Source organism: Diadema antillarum, unplaced genomic scaffold (genome assembly GCF_040938485.1).
Source record: "Diadema antillarum isolate AM-2024a unplaced genomic scaffold, OU_Dant_1.0 scf00000028, whole genome shotgun sequence".
In the NCBI taxonomy this organism is placed as follows: domain Eukaryota; kingdom Metazoa; phylum Echinodermata; class Echinoidea; order Diadematoida; family Diadematidae; genus Diadema; species Diadema antillarum.
In genome coordinates this window covers 6429242-6449523 of record NW_027270917.1, presented here as the reverse complement: position 1 = coordinate 6449523, position 20282 = coordinate 6429242, and the positions used below count along the sequence as shown (strand labels likewise).

At 39.1% G+C, this 20282-nt stretch overlaps 1 protein-coding gene across 1 annotated transcript in view; it reads left to right on the top strand.

The window, feature by feature from the left end:
* Window positions 1-20282, top strand: part of LOC139737301 (A disintegrin and metalloproteinase with thrombospondin motifs 18-like) — a 192222-nt gene that overhangs the window by 19377 nt on the left and 152563 nt on the right. Inside the window, exon 2 of the mRNA XM_071647977.1 lies at window positions 12860-13239. Within this exon, the coding sequence (XP_071504078.1) occupies window positions 12958-13239 (282 nt within the window). The 5' untranslated portion in view covers window positions 12860-12957. The remainder of the gene's footprint in view (window positions 1-12859; window positions 13240-20282) is intronic.

Here is a 20282-nt window from a genome sequence, read left to right as displayed (position 1 = left end):
TTTTGCCTTCTTATTAAGAAAACTATTATGTCACAAGAACAGGGCTCGCTTTACTTTAGTATAGAATGGATTTCTTGTTAGAATTCAAACCACTGGTTTTTTATACATAAGAGGGTGACATGCAGCCAGCTCATGTGTAGGAAAGGGGTTTTGATGAGACTTTTTATAATTGTTTGAAATACTGTAACAAGCTGAGTGCTTTCTCGCATGAAAGGTGTACGGGTGTGCATGCACCGTAGGTAATCTGCACACCCTGGTCATCATAAGGTGAGCTCCTTCACAATGGAACCGAAAATTGCCTCCATTAATAGCTCCTTTCTCGCTGACCTCCATTGCTGTCATTTCCGCTGAGGAACAACGGGGCGGGAAGACCACAGACGGTGCATAAAGCGATTCCTCCTCATCCCCGTGTTTTGTTGTGTGAGGAGCTTATGTTTGGTCGGGTGACTATCATCAATCAAGCCCCATCACATATTTGGATTCTGCTCATGTAGAAATGGAGAAACAAACAATCGCGACAGATACGCCTTCTGGACAAACCCTATACCTTTACCAACCAGTCAGATACCTTTCCCCCGATACAGGCTCTGATTCAACTTCTGACACAGTTCAGAGTAAGTTGTTGATTAATGGGAGACAGACATAACAAGAAAACAAACAACATCAACAACAACTATTTAGGTAAGTTATAGGACTCCATTATGTTTCTTCATATTATGCTCCGCGGCTCTGGGGATACACTCAAAGAAGTCCCCCTTTCCCCCCCACAAGATTCTGCAGGCGCCCGTGTTGGATTATTTGCTGCTGTTTTATTAGCTCTGGTATTAGGAGAAGGAAGGTGTCCAGTCTGGAAAGTCTTTACAATAGGTATCATCAAGTATCAAGTCACCTTTTTAATTCTACTCTGTCAAAGGAGACTATACAAACTGAATGAAAAGCTTACTGTCTGGCATGGCATAAACACCCTCAGTTGGCTGAGGCATGGGGCTAGTTTGGGAAGCAAATAGTAAGCACTGATGCCTTAGTGATAAAACTTCTCAAGTAAAGTCAACAGTTCGTAGGTTACCACTCTCAAGGAATTTAGAAACTGTTGATGAGCAGTACCTCTGCACAGCAAGTATTCAAAACTTATCCCCAATGGTCTGAAATTGAGACAAATTCATGATGAAATATATAGTTCTAAAATTCTATATATCGTTGGGGCGACAAGACCTCGTATCTACAAAATGTCAAATGTTCAGGAGAGCCACAAAACATGGCGGCCACAGCACTATAGCGAATGGGATAGCCTTTCCTTTGACATGCCGTGGTGGCTTCATTTTTGGAGTAAGACAGTTAGGATTTGGACAGGACATCACTTAACCCATTATTTGACCATTGATCTAAAAAAGTCATTTTCACCAAAATTGCAGATACAAGGTCTTGTCACCCCAGCGACGATATGCCTTTGGTATGGTTAAATTCTGTAAGAATGTTCAAAGGATAGGTCCAGTGAAAAGTTGATGTGAAGTTTTGGGATTTTTCTTCCTTAAGAAATATATATTTTTCAGAGCTAACCAAATAGACCAGCTTTTATACTATTAGTAGAGGTGGGCTATAGAGGGTCAATTTTAGGTCATATTTTCAGAACATGCTCATCACACCTTAGTTTGATGACTTTTTGCCTACTGACACCATTTTTGAAAAAAAGAACGAAAAAAATGCAAAATCCGGGGTGCCCCGGCCGAAATCGTAAAAAATCCAAAATGGCCGCCGTTTCGGCTTTAAAAAGACATTTTTGGCCATAACTCGGCTATTTTTTGGTCTATTGTGATGGTTTTGGTGTCTAACCCCATGTTTTAGGGGTCAAGGAAATGGATTATCATGATGATTTTAGTGGAAAACCTAAGCTTCTACATGAAACTAACCTTTTTCCCATATTTAGGGTTGAATTTCCTTTTCCTTTACCCCCTACCCCAACCGCCATTTTTTGCCTTTTTTTTTCGCATTTTTTTCAAGTCATGTTAACCGCCATCCTTTTGATAACAAGTTCTAGCAGTTTGTTGTTTTTTTCTACCGACAACACAGCAAGAAATATACAAATAACTTACAGTATACTTGTATGTGTCGTGCCAATACTGGTATGTGGCTGGTGCATTCAGAATGCACGGTAACTGTGGAACCAGTATTAAATACTGTATCTGCTTTATAGTGTCCATTAACATTTTGGTCCTAAGACCTTTAACAATATAAATAGATAAATATAGTAATAAATAATAACAAATAACGTACATTATACATGGTTTACATATATGTGTCATGCACATTGTATATTGGTATAGTGTGGCTTTTCAGGATGCATGGTACATGTACATTGTGACAGTAAGCCAGTGCTTATACTGTATCTGCTTTGTAGTGCTGATAAACATTTGGTATTCAGACCTGTAGTGCATGACACATATGTAAACCATGTATAATGTAAGTTATTTGTATATTTCTTGCTGTATTCTTGCAAGAAAACACCACATTGATAGCTAGAACTTGTTGTATGGTAGTTAACATGACTTGAAAAAAATACGGAAAAAAGTGCAAAAAATGGCGGTTGGGGTAGGGGTAAAGAAGAAGGAATATTTATTATTATATAGATCTATCTATTCATATTGTTAAAGGTATTAGGACCAAAATGTTAATGGACACTATAAAGCAGATACAGTACAATACTGGTTCCACAGTTACCGTGCATTCTGAATGCACCAGCCACATGACCAGTATTGGCATGACACATACATGTATACTGTAAGTTATTTGTATATTTCTTGCTGTATTGTCAGTAGGAAAAAAAAGATTGCTAGAACTTGTTATTAAGAGTATGGTAGTTAACATGACTTGAAAAAAAAAATATGGAAAAAAGTGCAAAAAATGGCGGTTGGGGTAGGGGGTAAAGGAGAAGGAAATTTAACCCTAAATATGGGGAAAAGGTTAGTTTCATGCAGAAGCCTAGGTTTTTCACTAAAATTATCATGATAATCCATTTCCTTGACCCCTAAAACATGGGGTTAGACACCAAAATCATCACAATAGACCCAAAAATAGCCGAGTTTATGGCCAAAAATGTCTTTTGAAAGCCGAAACGGCGGCCATCTTGGATTTTTTACGATTTCGGCCGGGGCACCCCGGGTTTTGCATTTTTTTCATTCTTTTTTTCAAAAATGGTGTCAGTAGGCAAAAAGTCATCAAACTAAGGTGTGATGAGCATGTTCTGAAAATGTCACCCTCTATAGCCCACCTCTACTATTAGCAGAATTTTGGGCTAGCCCTTGTAGTCTACCTTAAAGACCGAGTTTGCTTATTCATCATTACTGTATAATATTGATATTATTCCATAAGAAATTTCAGTGACACGCTTGGACCATACCACTGATGCTCATATTCATCTGTATGCCATGGATGTACATCTTCTTTGTTTTATGTATGAATCTTTCGTTTTCAGCACGTTGGTACGGAGTTTGGGTTACTTGTCTGTATTCCAGATTGGTTCGCGAACACACATGAGATATCCTCTCTGTGACAGAGCTAATCAACTTTGTCAGAACACAGAAGTCTGGCAGTAATTTGTGAGGTCCGTACTCTTCAAAAAAGATCAGGAATTCTCAGGGGCGCTGAATCTGATGCTAGTTCAGAGGTTGTCCCTCAAGATCCGCCCACAGGGTCCGTCAGATGCACACAATGACCACACCCACAATGTGCTCGGCTCCTACGTAGATGTCTTCGGGATTGCCTTGTTGGAATTACAGCAGTTCCGCTGGAAGCGATGCATCTTCCTCAAAGGGGCATTCACATGTGAAATTGCCATGGAATTAGATACCAGCGCAGTAATTTGTAGGCAACATGTTCATCCGCAAAATGCCACGGTAATAGTGAACCATTCTCATTCACAAAATACCACAGTATGTTTGGCCTGAGAGTACACCTCTCTGATGTTAGCACACCATGCAATCATAAATAGTGTGGGAAGAAGACAGAAATTACTGTATGTCAGGTCATGTAAAGAAATACACTGCTGTATAATCGGTGGTATTTTGTGACGCGATTGAAACTCATATCTCGCATATTTTGTTTAATTACCATCCTTAATACCATTGTGTTTCACAATGCATTTTGTGGTGTATTTCGTGGTGTGTTGTTATTCGCATTGCGAATTACCTAGTAAAATATCCATTTTACCCTAAATGTGAGTGCACCTAGCATTGTTACTCCACCTTCAAAAAAGTTATGCTATTTGATGTTTGAAGTTTTTTTCTTACAATTAATCGCCACAAAGATATTGACACTAGAAGGCTTTGTATCTCACAAGCAGTAGGAACAGGAACTTTGCCACGTGTATCAATCTCATAGAGAGTTAATGACTAACCTTTTCATTGGCTGACGGCAAACTAATCAGGAGCCTGAATCACCAATGCCGCCACCTGTCTGTAGTGATTTTCACATAAGTATCTGCATCCAGTTGAATCGCCTCTCGTTGTTTTCTGATAATGTGCAGTGACTGAACTCATTTTACCTCGTCCGTTTCACGCATGTGTCAGTTGCATGCAATTTATGCATACTCTATTGCAAAATTTCAAATTGGACAGCAGTTGCCGGCCAAAGTTGCTGTTTGTCATTATGGGAAAGGGAAGCAGATGGAATGTTAAAAAATAGCTTGCAGTTTTAATGCTACATGCCATAGCTAGTGTGGAGAAAAAACAACAACAACAGAGGCTTTGTGAACAGGGGTGTGCATGCAAAGACTCTGAAAATGGTAAGTATAAAGAATAAATCTATAAGAGTACAAAAATGCCCTGTTAGTAGAGGGCTCCCTAAATAGTACAAGCCTGTTGTACTGGTGTGTTTGAGGACGGACGTTTTAGCATGTTGTTTACAAGGGGTTTTCATTGGCTAAAAGAGACTGAAAATGTAGTGAGACTTTCAAAATTGAATACCTTAAAGTATTTTTCTCATAAGGCCAAAATGCCTGTTCTGAGACTAGAGTGTACATTAGTACAGTGTAATGGAAGAAAGTCAATAATCCTCATATGTGGAAGTGGTCAAAGGTCAACTATCGATCAAATGCTTCTATTCATGTAGCTGGAATGAATATAGGTGACAGTAAAGTTCGCGAATTCCCCCGGAATACCCTTTCCCCCCAAGAGGTTTGCAAGATTGCAGAAGCAGAGGAGGACGTGAAGTCCATGCGTGAAAGCCATCATGGTTTGCGGAATTTGATAGAGAGCGAGGGAGTGGGGTAGGGGAAAAAAAACATGGTGGTCACTGGGAGCATGCAGTCATTAATGCTCTTCCTCCTCTCAAGATCATTTTATGACTTCTTATCTCTGTTTATGAGCTTGAAGTATTTGCAAGGAGCCAACAGGAAGGACTTGGTTGGACTGATATGAGGGAACAAGCAAGCAAACTTTGCGAACGTTTGCTCCCGTCCGAAATGACCACAAGTAAACCGTCCTGTACGTCCCCTCCTATTGGTAGATTAACGTTGCCTCTCCTCTACCAAGTTCATGGGTCCTATGAAAACATCTTAAAGACTTTGCGGGGGTACATTTTATAAACAGAGCTGTGAGCCTTGCCGGAAATCTGTGCAGGAAGTTAGCAGCGAGCATTGATGGCGACTGCAGATGTTTCAAATCCTCGAGAAAGACTCTCCCCCAACTTTCGTGGCTCAGTTTGGACGTTCTGTGGGTCAAACAGACACAGTTTTAGTATTTTTGTGAGGGGGTTACATCCTGCTTGTGAGGTGGAATATGTTGAAAGAGTGTAACCATTCTCACCGCATTTCACGGTTTCTTATGCAAAAATGTACTGCACTGACAATAGATCCCTGATTCATATACAGGAAGTGCAGTATCAAGATATTCTACAGGGAGGTATTTTATGTTTTTTAGTACCATGAGCAAGTTACTGTACATCATATGAAGCCTTTTGGCAGTGCTAACATTTTAAACTTGGTAAATTGGATATATTGGCATGTTTACATGAACACCCGAAATATGCAAGTTTACAAATCAAAATGACCTTCAATGTTAGCTATGACTTGGTTAATGTGGTACATGATTCATGTAGTATGAGATGAAAACAAAAAACAAAAACAAGAGCAGATTGTTACATCTTATTAAATAATTTCTCAAGATTACTTTCAACATCTAAAAAAGTCTTCACTCTCCAGGATGTTTCTTCCATCAGCATCTAATTGTAATGGTCATCAAGGTGATAAATGAGGCAGACCAATACTTCCATCTGCTCCACTTGTGTGACAATGGAGGAAAAATTTACTCATCACATTACAGTGGGGCTAGAGGGGAGTGATACCTAAAAATAAGATGCCAAATGTTACTTCTCAGGACCAACAAACTAAGATCTTATTGACATCTTATTTAAACATGCTACCAACAGGACTGAAAGACTTAATAGAAGTCATTCAGAAGAATAAAACATATTAGGATTCTTACAATCACCATCATCTGTAATTTCAAAGGGAGGGAGGGGGAGGGGGGGGGGGGGGGGGGGGGGGGGGGGGGGGGAGAGAAAGGGAGGGGAGGGAGAGTTTTGGTGAAGAGGATACCAGGTGCTCCTCTTTGTTTGTTTATATCCTGAAGAAAGAATTACATTAATAAATACAATGAAACCATACAAATCACTGTGTAAATTGGAATAAAAAGGAACAAAGTAATTTTGTGGATGTCACATTCTGTTGGAGATAACTCTCCTGTAATCATTAAGTTTTTGAACAAAATTTCAGTGGACAGTGCTGTGCAATTAGAGTGTTCAGAAAAATAAAGAGGAAAAAAAAAACCCCTCCCAAAATTGACTACAAAAGCATACCCCCGACTGTTGGGCTGGTGTCCTAATGCATCACTTAATAACTGAACAGGGTACCCTTGTTAGCCCCCTCCAATTGCCCCCTTCTTCTACTCGCTTTTTTGGCTTGTCTGAAGGTTAGAGCGATTTACACCTTCTTTAAAGCACACTTTACTACATGATGCACCTAGATTAGAATAAATTTGACAGTTTCTTTCCAAAATATGTATTCAGAAAATAAAGTCAATCTTCTTTTTTGTTTCTTATTTGACCAAGAGATGAGAAAGAGACTAATGATTGCTTGATGCTTTTATTTTTAGTCCTGAATAATGTCACTCTGTGTAAAATGCTGATTCACATTTCAAGACCCCACATGAGGTATGGATCATGGATAAAATGAAGTTATTCATGCATGACAGTAAATGTTCTCACACGTCCTCGATGCATGAACAGGGTGGAAGACCCTGGGTGCATTCTGACAGAAATTATCTTGACCTAATTTGCAAAAGACGTGCATGTGTGTTCTGGAATCTCATTGAAAAGATGTACTCAAATTTGTCTTTGCAGATTATCGCACTTAGCAGTTTGTCAGTGCTCACTAACGTCCTTGTGGCTTGGTGTCACACGTCCCATAAACATAGAGCTGTCTGCCAGTGTTTGAGGGGGAGATTTGTTCAACATTTTTGTTACAGAGGAGGGTGTTTTCCCTCCAAACATGAATGTCGACAGAGTGTGAAGAGGTTCGCGGTGCCAGACGTCGTGGGCTATTGTCGCGATGATGATACAGTGACCCCTACCCATCCCACGGTCAGATTCGTCCCGGCTTTCCGCCGCTGTGACTTTTTAGTGTGAGAGAGTTTTGTGCTATAGCTGGATGGTGGGATTGTTTCCCACAGTCTCCGGTTTCACACATACTTCTGGTAAATGTGTGATTATGCAGACACCATTAAATTCACCTGTTATGATTACTATTACCATGTCAGTGAATAATATGGCGGCATCACATCGTAAAGAGAAGTGCCATTGAGTCACAGTACATCAATTCAAAGCGACAAGGATAACGTCACAATGTTGTCAGTGTAAACACAAGGCATCGGTGCATCATATTTAAAACTGAGGGATAATGGAGATTTATAAAAAAAAAAAATCCAGCAAGTATATATGAATTCTACTAATGAGCTATATGATGTTTGCTCTTTGTGTTTATTAGTCAAGAGATGTGTAACACCTTAGCAATGGCAGAAATTAATCACCGTCTTTTTCCGCGTATTATATATTTACACTGCGTGCAATGCTATTATCACAAACTAAAGTGTTTGGTTGTCTTTTCACAGGTGACTAATGCTGGTCCAACATTCTGGATGTATGCATGTGGGTGTCAAGAAGAAGAAAGAAATGTGATATGGTTGATGAGAGTTAAATTATTCCCTTTGATGCTATTTGGTGTACTCCCTCCCTCATCTGTTCAGGCACACTTGTTCACTGCCACGGAACAATTAGTTATGACAGATGACGTGTTCATTTGTGGTATATTGTGTTATCATGGTTGTTTTGTTGTTATGTTGAGGTTTTGGTGAGGTGTGTGCCCATAATTCAAAATATTTCCACCCACTACATGTAGATCCATAAGTTTAGATATTTAGGGTGTGTGCACATTTTTGATTAATGCGAAATGTTTGTTTGACAGTTTTTTTTTGGCAATCGTACACCCCTTACAGAGGAAGCTAATTTCAAGGGTGCACCTTGTATTATTAAACCTGTCTGATTTTTTTCCAGACTAATAGCTCTTTCAGGTTTCTGTCAAGTTGCAACAATGGCCAAAGAGTGTTGAAAGTTTGAGACACAGACACCCTCCCGGCCTCAAGTGTTAAAACTGGATTCTCCCGTCTTGATTTGATAGGAGACTGAGTTCTAAAAAAAAATATCCTGTAAGAAATACTGATTCATTCATGTATGCTAGAGTAGCTGGCCAGTGGTTCGGTACTGCACTAGGCTACTGCACTGCCCTATTAAAGGCATAATTTACCATTTGCAGATGAAACAAAAACCCAGCATTAGTGCTTTAAAATAGTTCTAAAATGTGAGTTAGGGATAGAAACAACCACTAAAAATTTGAATCAGTAGAATTGATGTTAAGTATTGTTAAATCTACAAAATGTGACCAATAGATATAATAAAAATGTTTCCAGACTAAACCATCTACAGTTACAGTTTAGTAAGAAAAAGACTAATATCTCCTTATATTCTAGGCTTTATTGCAAAACTTTTATGTGGTAGGATGTTTTGTGGTACAACAGGTCCACTCATATGCATCAAATGTGATATCTTGAATTTTTTTTTTCTAAATCACTGCTTCAAAAGGTAAATAGGACCTTTAAGGTGAAGTGCATGCAGAGCTTGTCAACGTCTGGAAAGTACATAGATAATTTCATTGCTTATACCTGGCACAAATCTCCTAAAGTGAAGCACTTTTGGGAGTTCAGTGGGTGACTAAAGGGTGACTATTGGCTGACCACCAGGTGATCAACAGGTGACCAGTCAGTCTTAAAGGGACTGTACAGTACTGGTTGAGGTAGGTATTCATGTTTTGAACATTCCTAAGTGAGATAATGAAAAGCCTCTAATGAAATATGAAAGAGCATGTAATTTTAAGAAGGATTCAACGTTTATTTGATGAAAATTGGTTTTCAAATGGCTGAGATATCCAAAAAAGTGCTAATAATAAAAGGCGACATGCCCCAACTTTATTAGTATATCTTTGTCTCACCTTGTTTTTGGATATCTCAGCCATTTCAAAACCGAATTTCATCGAATAAACTTTTGATACCCCTTAGTACCGCATGCTCTTTGACATCTCATAGAGTAGTTTCTGAATATCTCACAAAACGTTAAAAGCAAAATCTTCACCTCGACCAGAACTGTACACACCCTTTAAAGGGGTATAAAGACCAAAGCACTGGTAATTGGCACCATTAGGTGACGGCACTCTCATACAATTGCAATACTATATTGATCAATTTCAGTGAACTTTGCTTATCTGTGGGGGCGCTGTGGCATAGTGGATAAGACTCCCGACTCCCGAACGGAGGACCGCGAGTTCGAATCCCGCCCAGTGCTTACATCCTTGGACAAGATGTTTTTACCCACTTTGTCCCTCTCAACCCAGGTGTATAAATGGGTACCTGGCAACGCTAGGGTAATAGTAATAGCAGGGCCCTCTGGTAGAGCAGTGGCAACACTGAAGAGGCTACCCTGGGTAAATAAGACCTTATTATTATTATTATTATTATTATTATCTTTATTTTTCAATGGGGGTGGGGGGATTATCTTTGTGTATGAAATTTGATATCTCTTAAAGTTTTTCTGTGTTGTAATTTTTGCAAATTTAGTTGAGTGCAAAATTAACAAATATTTCCACACTGTGAAACATTCCACATTTACAATAATCACATGTGATCGGTGGATGATTTGTGCCACAATGACATGTTTTATAAGCATGAATGACTCAACCAGCCATTTCGTAGCAAAGCTTGGACACTATCTAGTGCAATGTGGACTGACGAACAGATTGAGAAGGGCCATTCCCCTTTCAGAGAATACCGGTATTTCAAGTTGCAAACGAACTGATGTGCTCGAAAGACATTCCACAATTGTTTATTGTCTCCCTGGTATGAAAGAAGGGCCTGGATTTGTCTTTGTCAACAGAGGCAGGCTGAGGAGAGTGAGTGGGTAATAACACGGAGATGTGTCTGACATCGCAGTGGTCAATATTGGCCTGATTGTTTGTCCACTTCCAAAACAAAGTCTCAAGTGCCTGTAACCGTCGTCTTTAGTCTAGCACCGATCATTTTGGAAATGGGCATTTTCAGCAGTCTCAGAAATCATCTTGTCTCCTTTGATGTGATAATGGTGTATAAATTTGGACACAAGTGGGGCTACACCAGCTATGTATAGCTACTACCTCTTTTATTGATGTTAACCTGCAAACCAACGTCTTAAGTGATAAAAATTCATGAATTTCTTGACCACAGACTGCAAGAGATTATGACAATGTCACCAAACTGTCATTTGCTTGGTGTGAAGTCACAGACTATTGTGATGCAACATGGATGGCTCCTAGCAGACTAGACTCTGTGTCTGTTAGTGTGACCCCTATCTACCAAGACCCCTTTCATCAAACACCAATGTCAGTGCATGGGATTAAGAGCCTTTGGGTTGATTACACTAGATATAATGGTCAGAGGCATCATCAAAAGACAATTAGCGTCTCTAGGTGCCTAATCAGGTGATTTAAGCAGGATTTTGATAACAGGATTTGTTGAAATATAGCCCTTGCCCCCCCCCACCCCCCCCCCCCCCCCGATCAATGGTAGGTACTGTAGCTGCAATACAAAAAAAGGGGGAAAAAAGAACAATAAATAAAAAAATGGGGGCTACTCCCCCTGGGGCTTCTACGATAGGCAACAATACTCCTCAAAACAGTAATGAAAGGTTTTATATCCCAAAGTACAATATTGTACCTTGAAAGGTTCAGGGAAGAAAATTTTTTGGTTATAGGAAGAGAGTCACACAATATTTCTTTTAATCACACAACACCCCCACCCCCACCTTGATATTTATTGATTTCATTCAGATCATGCATGGATTAATTAATCCATTCTGGGTATAACATGAACAAAAACAAAACAAAATACAATTAAGAAACAAACACACACACATACACCCACAAATGGAAAGTGAGATGTCATTCAAGAATAATGCTGTGCATTTGGTAATGATATGCACACAGAATGTCAATGTAGTATTTCTTTGCCAAGCCGCTAAGCAGTTTTCCTGCTCGTATACTAACCCCCCCCCCCTGAAATTGTCTGTTAGCTGCTGACGAGAATGAAGTCCATTATGAGCTGTGAATAAATACCTATCACCAAAATTGAGTTTTACACTTGTTTGAAACCAAGAGGATTTAAGCAAATGGATCATATATCACCACTTTTCAATAAAGTCTATAAACCTCTAGAAATGGACAAACTACCAAGTCTGTCCAAGATGACATTGCCTTTGCATTGCTTTGCTGATATATATCATGTTCTTTGCCGCAGATGTAATCTTTTACCTTTCTTGCACTTTGTCATCGAGTTTGGTGATCTATAATTTGTACTATCAGTTCTTCTTTTTGTTGCCAATTACAACAAATTTATGTATTTAACAAAGATGTAATCACATCTACTTTTCACTTTCATAATTTTCTTATGTACCTTTTCAAGTTTTGTTCTGTATCACAAATATCCCGTGTATACGCAATGTACATAAAGTTCTTTGTTCATTTTGATGGAGGTGAAAATAAAGTTGAAAGTTGAAAGTTGAAAGTTGAACAAATTTGGAATCTGGCTTTTGGCATGCTATGCATGCAAGTACTACCAAAATCACGCCTCTTGAATGCCATACCCTTTAGATGATTACTCCAGAGGGTAGTCGTGCCTTGAGGACAATTACCTCTAGGACATTATTTATCTAGGAAAAACTAGCCAAGGAAAAATCTGTCCTCTCCATTCCTGTCAATGGACGTATCTGATGGAAATTAAAGGGAGGGGAAGGTGTCATATGCTGACAGGATGTCTTTCAGGAAAGATTTGATGTCCGAGAGGATGATTATTCATTCAAGGATATTTCATTACACTAATTAGAGCCAATCACAATGTCTTTGGTTTCTTTTGCATCATTGGTGTGACAAACATTTGGCTCTACTTTCGAGAGAAGTAATTTGAGCAGTGGACATCATTAGGATCTGAAATCTTGGCCAGTTTTGTGAATGACATACCCCATCAGAGATATCTGGAGCAGTCTCTAGTGTACTGATGGGTATGAAACTTTAGGATGCATCTGTTGCACAGATACCATAATCAATGTTACCTTGGAAAGACCTTGTACAGTTTGTATCTCTAAGATGAAAAAATACCTCTCTTTCTTAATATTTTCAATATTTTCTAAATAATGACTAATGTGATTTTTTTTTTCTGTTATGCTTTTCTTTCAGATTATGAGATCACAGAACCAATACAAGTTGATGCCTCAGGAGAACATTTATCACATCATTTAAAACCTGTGAGGAGGAAAAGAAGTGTCCAAGATGGGATGGAAAAGGACATCCAGAGTGATACAAACTATAGTGACAGGACTGGTAACCATAGCGACAGCAACAGAGTACATGTAAAATTTAACGCTTTCGGTCAGGAATTTTTGATGGAGCTGTCGCTGAATGACGAGCTCACGGCCCCGGGATTTTCGATTCACCGCCGCAAAAATGGGATCACCTCGATGGAGGAGTACATTCCGGAGATTCATAATTGTCACTATCATGGACTGCTTCGTTCCCACGTTGCATCTTCCGTAGCTGTCAGCCTGTGCCAGGGCATGGTAAGTTTACTTTTGAAATTCAGCAAAGATGTATTTTTTAAATGTAAATACCTGCATGTGTGTATGCGTGTAAATATGTATGTATGTATGTATGTATGTATGTGTGTGTACTTATTGATGCATTTATGTATATTGTGATATGGAATTGGAAAGTGGTTTGTGTTTTGAACTTACTGGATCATCCAAGTTAGTTTCAACTCTGTTCTCTCAGTGGGTGTTTGTTGTGTGTGTGTGTGTGTGTGTGTGTGTGTGTTTGTTTGGAGTCAAGGCTGTTGAGTAGTGTGTTTATTTGAAGAACACCTCATTGTCTGACAAGTTTCCAGCCTGTTTTGGTGTCAGTCATTTTGGAGATTTGCACTGTCTCAATAACGGCTTGGTCCAAATAAGGATAACTTCCCATTCCCCTGTGGTAACACAGAATGAAAAGAATCAGGGCCTATTATATGAACATGGAATGGATTGAATGGAGTTAATGAGTGTGAAAAGCATGGCAGAGCTCACGTGAACCTTTGTGCATATGTACCTGTATGCAGCAGAAAGATCATGTTTTCCATGCCACAAGGTCTGGTCAATTAGCTGTAGGTCTACTCCTTTGTCTTGAGCAATACAGCACTATAGAAATAATATTTCTATAGTGCTGTATTGCATGTATATTGCTGTATTACATATTATGTTCGACACACTCTGCTTTTAGAAAGACTTGGTAAAACTCTTCAGAATCTCACTACTGTTTTGTATATGTTTTGCACTGGTTTTACAGAAACATAATGTAAGATGGCATCCCATTGGAGGTATGAATTTACTAGGAAAAATAAGGAATATAAAGAAAAATAGAAGGATTTAAATCATGATGTAGTTTCTCAATTCAATATGTACACATTGTTTGAATAACATGACTGGCGCACATTACTGGTAGAAGTTTCAGTGTATATAATAATGTAGATGATTGGTTGAGGTATATTTACTGTGTGAGAGAGAGAAACCTTTCCAGCCTCGAATTCTGAAAACATCCACGTTTGGAATGATCCCATGTGAGTCTTGATGGAGAGATTGTTGATAACTGTATGTCCAAGTCAAACCACATGTTGATTTTGTCAATTAGCTGTCATCTTCTGACCCGCTGTGTGATGATGACAGGATGGGGATCACGAAACCATGGCGATGGCTGCCCGGCCCGTCTCTGGTTGCAGGCAGACCAGCAAAGGGTCAAGCCCATAGATGCCTGGCAAAACTCTGCCCCTGAGGCGGGCAGCCGAAAAGCAAATTGTATTCCCTTGGAAGGGCACCGCCGATCGGCTCGCGGCTCGTGTGATCTGGGGCGGCGGACATCGGATTATCCCCCGATTTCTATTCCCCGAGTTTGTTCAGGCAACATGCCATGTTTAGAATCCGAGTTTGTGCAAGTCTGATATCAGACGGCCGACCCACAAGGGACATTTTTGTGATGTGTGAAGTGCCGATATTTTTATTTGCGAACAGCGCAGTTTGCATGTGTTGGTTAAGCTGTAGTGCTAATATAGACATTACCTATAAACTGATACAAATACCTGCTTTTTTTTCCCTTCAAGGGGTGGGGAGGGGGGTAGGATGGGAAAAAGGACTTTGTACACACCATCTAGAAGAAAACAAGGGTGTCATGATGGTGAGATAAAATTGCAGGTGTTTGGACAATCCTAACATTTTAATGGTTCTATCACATTATCACTCATTGGGACATACTACTGATACACCTACACTGTAGGTTTTCTCAAATGGTGTCTGATGAAGATTTGGTATAGGCAATGGATTTTGAAGTGAGATAACTTATTCAAGAAAATGAGATATGATAAAAGATTATTTTGTAATCAAACCATTTACAGACAGTGTCAAACTGCTTGATATTTGTTGAACTTTAAAAAAAAAATAAACATGGTTGAGTGTGGCATATATGTATCATTGAGCATGAAAGTAACATACTGTATTACTGAGCACTAATACAGGCATCTCTTTTACTTGGTCGTCTTGCATGCAAGGATAATAACATTTAGTAGCACTATCATTAACAAGATTTTGGTCTAGGAGGAAGTCATGATCAAAATGTAAAGCCATGATAACAGGACTCTAAGCTTCAAACTGAGCAGTACAGTGTACATGTTCTAGACAATATTGGTTTATTCATGTCTTAAAACTGTTCGTACATTACTGCACAATTTTGAAGCTTTTTTCACTGGGCTGTATTTCAGTACAAGCTCTTCAAAGGTTAAACTCTGGGACCTTCCTCAGTTGGTCTGTGGTGTGTCATCTCGAATTAAGTCATCCAGCCTACCCAAATCCCTCTCTTACAGATACATCAAGGAGTTTAATCCCATCAATGATTTTTCATTTCCGGCAAGTGAGTGCATTGCATTCTATGTGATTGGAGGAAATAGAGCTGCTCGGTCTACTTCCTCGGAGAGCAGTGGAGGTGTGGTGATGTGGAAAAAAACAATTGTCAGAATTCATAGTTATGTTTTTCCTCTAATGATTTATTTTGTCACTGATGACACTTGTTAAAAAATACTCTCTCACGTTTTTCATGTGACTGACTTTTTATTTGTGCATAATGGCAGATCCAACATGCAGATAGTGATGTTATGAAATGATATTCAAGACAACTTTCAGTAAGCCATTAGATTGAAAGTTGTTACCATGGTAATATCAATTGTCGTTACTTACAGTGAATTTCAAGTAGAAGACATAGATTTTCTACAGATTATCATTTTTGCTAAGGACTTCACAAGGTTTTGAAGTTTTACAAAACTGAATAGGCTAACCCTGCAGTATAAAATAAACAAAACAAAGATTTATGAATAGATAAATGAATGAAATGAACAACCTGTAATACCAATTGTCATAGAAACATTACAGAGCACCTCATAATCATGCTTACTAACATTTACAATTTACAGATAGACATAAACATCTTGAAAGCTTGTCAAATTTAAACTTCTCTGAAAAACTTCTTTTTTTTTGTGTAATAATTACTACCATACATGCATTTCCTCCTAGGAACTTCTGATCCAAGCTGAGATTCAGAAGGGTTGTTACTGTTGTAATGCTCGTAAAGAACAAGTTCCTCTTGTTGCACTCAACTTTGTAAAGTTCCTGCGGGTGACAAAGAAGACAACAAAGTTTGTGTGGTCCGTATTTTTTGGACAAAGCCTCTCTCAGGTAAGACTCAAGAGGAGCAAAAAAAAAAAAAATGAAGTATTCAATCCCATGCATGTTTTTGAGATGCAGCTCCTGTTGATTTACCCATTCAGCCTAGTATTTGCTCAACATCTTATATCACAGCACCAGCCCATGCCATTGGTGCGGGTTCAGCTCTTTGGTGAGGATGGACGGATAAGGGGTAAAAAGGCTCCCAACAAAAGAGAAATGAATGAGAGAAAACCCAGGGGCTGAAACCAAGAAGTTTGAAGCTCCTTGCTGAAACAGACACAACTGTGAAGAGTGTGAGAGAATAACAACCTTTAGCACAAAAAGGGGGAAAATGAGGCCTTGATTGCAGCTAAAACTGCTCGAGCTTGTCTGTCACAAAAATTTGCACCATGGACTTCAGGAAGGCAGTTTATCTATTGTTTCCTGGCATCTCCCGGCTCTGATATAATACATCCAGTGGCAGTGAACTGCCCTCACTCCGACGTGCTATTTTGGAAAAGGGTGCGAAATAGCCCCTGTTGAATGGTATTTTTAAACACGCATCGCGGCAACTTTCCAATTCATTTCCAGTTCATAAATATCAGAGAAATATGAGCAAACAAGTAATTTTGGAGTTTGGATTGTTCCAGCCGGAGGTCAGAGAGGGCCCAGCCAAGATTGAGTTCAGAGTCAAATCATTCAAAGTTTTCACATTCCCACAAACGTGGACCTCCACAGAAAACTATCTACAAGCTTGTACTTTCTTGAATTCACCATTCAGCAAAGGAAATTTATATTGGGCTCAGATAAAACAACAACAATATTTATAAATAACCACTGCTGACTGTGAAGGAAATGTAAGGCTTCTAAGGTGAAATAAACTTGAAATTTACTCTTGACTTCAGACACATGAAATGATCACAGCTATTTGTCGATATCCCAAACTTTTAGACCTGCTTTTGAGATGTTAATCTATTCTCTTGATATGTTCAGGTAACACAAGAGAGCTACAGAATGTTCGAATGGATGAATGTGTGTATACATACATCATACATAATATACACACACCATTGTATATGTTTGTTTGTTTGTATGTTTATGCATGTGTGTAAATGGTATGTACATCTAGGACATGTAGAGGCAATGTTGTGAACAGATAAATGATTAGTTGCTATATTAGCGGTGAAGAAGACATACTACAATGAAGTATACATTTGATATATCGTATGATTGCACATCAGTAAGTTATGGTGGAGGTGGTAATATGCATTTTCCTATTAGCCTCATACAAAGAGAGACAGAACCCGTGTATGCATGATTGATGTATGATCTAAAAGGTCTTGAGTTTATCCAAAAGAAAGTGTTATGGCATTTGGAGGCAAACAGTAAAGCATTCCTTCGTGCCTCGCATTTCTCGAACCCTCTTGTAAATGCGCATCTGAGAAGTGACAGGAGTGAGGTTTTTCACCCCCCCTCTACAATGGCATGAATGGCCAGGTCCTGATGCCTGTTGTAGCTCCAGAGTTTGACAAGAACCTCATGGAGTCTTGGGGACTTGTGGAAGTGTGGTGTATAGCATCGATCAATGAACATGTAATTAGTAACTTCTTGAGAAATATTTGGTTTGTATCTTGGACAGACACATTGTTGGTGTCCGCACTGTTTGATTGTGTGTCTGTCAATTAGGAATGAGATGTGGTGAAAGGGAATGTGTTTTCTCAGCCCTTCGAGTGTCTCTAAATTGATGCTGAAAGATACGCTCCACATGTCGGGCTCCGTCAACATGGCTTGTTGCCATAGAAATGCAGGCTTTTATCCGCCTGTCACAACCGTTGCTTAACAATCTCTTAGTTTGTTCATTGTCACTTTCTGGGCTCCATGTGGAGCCATCTTTGTGCCAGGTTTAGCGAGTTCTGGGGATTAGGAGCAGGTTGGGGATAAGGTAGGGTTACATGGGGTTTCAGTTATTATATAGACAGCAAATTCATGAATATTCATAGAACACTCTATGGAAGCCCAGAGTTTCATAGTTCCTCTCCTTAAAAGTAACTATCCTCACATACCATTATGCTGGTTGTTCTGTTGGAATGGCACTGAATTTTGCACACACAATGAGCAGGCCGTACCGATACACACAAAATCTTATCTGTAGCACAGGGCTTTAAAAGAGCTCATGTATTTTCATAATGCAGGATGGATAATGGGTCCAAGATACTAAAATTAACATTTGTAGGACTTCTGTTCTGGTTTGTTTAGCAAGAGCCAATTTGTCTGAAAAAAACCCAACAAAAACATGAATATGCTCAGAGATGATGGCAATTCCAGTGACGAGTGTATTTGTGATTGTACATCCTAGGTCAAAGTTTTGTGTTGAAGGTATTGCAGTCATGTCAGTGAGTTAGACATGATTTGTTCATTTCGGATGCTGTTTGGTGACCTTCAGTTAAAAAACACACAAACAAACAAACAACTAATGCATATCATGGGGTAATCATCCTATTAATTACCTTTGATTGTTTGCTCTCCAACAAGTATCTCTAATCATTGCAGAGGAAGAAAGAAAGCTGAGGTTAGAAAAGTAATGGGTCGTATCAAATTACTGTGTTTATGGACAAACATCAAGGAAAAAGACCAACATCTGGTTTCAGTTAGTCTGCATATTGATGTATTTCCCCTCCTTCTCTTTTCTGTGACATAGCTGTATTTTAGATTATATTGACCCTCACATCCTGTAATGAGTACGTAATTAGGCTAATATACCTGACCGCTGTGGTACATATGATAGAAATCCATGGGAGGCAGGGCCACACCGATACTGGACACAAGGTCTTAATTTGTTTTATATCGCTTTTGCGAGTTGGGGAATATTGCAGGGAAGTATGAAGAAAAAAACGCAAACAAAAGTTCCATGAGAATTTCGAGATCTTGGGAAATGTAAATGAGAGAGAAACTGTATCATATCAAAGATTACAATAGATACCAAAACATCTGTGGGGTACTTTATTTGTATTTCAGGGCATATCATTCTGCCTGTGGAATATTTGAGAGAGAAAATGTATTACCATTTTCTTCCCATAGGCAACAAATGTTTGATCAAATCCATCTATTATGAATTTGCAAGTTTGTCTACATACTAGCATAAAGGTAAAAAAAATCATAAGTTGAAGAGATTGTTTACAGATTAAATAGTAATTGATGCTTTTCAGTTGGCCCTGTATTCAATTTCTTATCAAAACTTCAAACTTCAATATTTTTCACTGTGAATTAATCAGAGAAATCTTTTCCTTCTGGATCTGTTGATTTCTTTCAATCATGTTTCCGTTCGTTTATTTTCCATTAGGTGTCTGTATAAACTGCCCCTCCCAGCATTCCAGCAAAATATATCCAGGTTTTATGGGGGTAAATACCAAGAGACAATCAGGCTGCTCTGTCAACGGGAAAACTGCCCAGAGCTGAAGAAACCACTTAGACCTTGTCAATGATTCATTTCAAGTTCAAAGACTCTCCCTCCCTTTTGGAGAGGAGGGGCTCACGTTACACCCCTTTTGTAGCGAAGGAGGGCTGCCAAACACCTCTCGGTATACGCTACACCCGCCTTCATTGTTGTAGCCGAAAAGTTGTTGAAATTAAAATCTATGTAGGTCAGGGATTTTCCTTTCTGTGGATGTTTTATTCGGCTGCAGGCTTTTTCTGGTCAATTTCTTAACATCTCGGTATTGGTTTCCATCATGAGAAGTTCTTTTCTCAATCCTCCAGGAAGGGCTTCAGGAAACAACTGTGATGTCAAGGTGATTCAGCAATAACCAAAGGCAAAGTCACTATAAAGGTGTGACTGAAAAAAGGGGTAGATTGTCTTGGAAAGGGCAACAATCTGAAAGAATCTT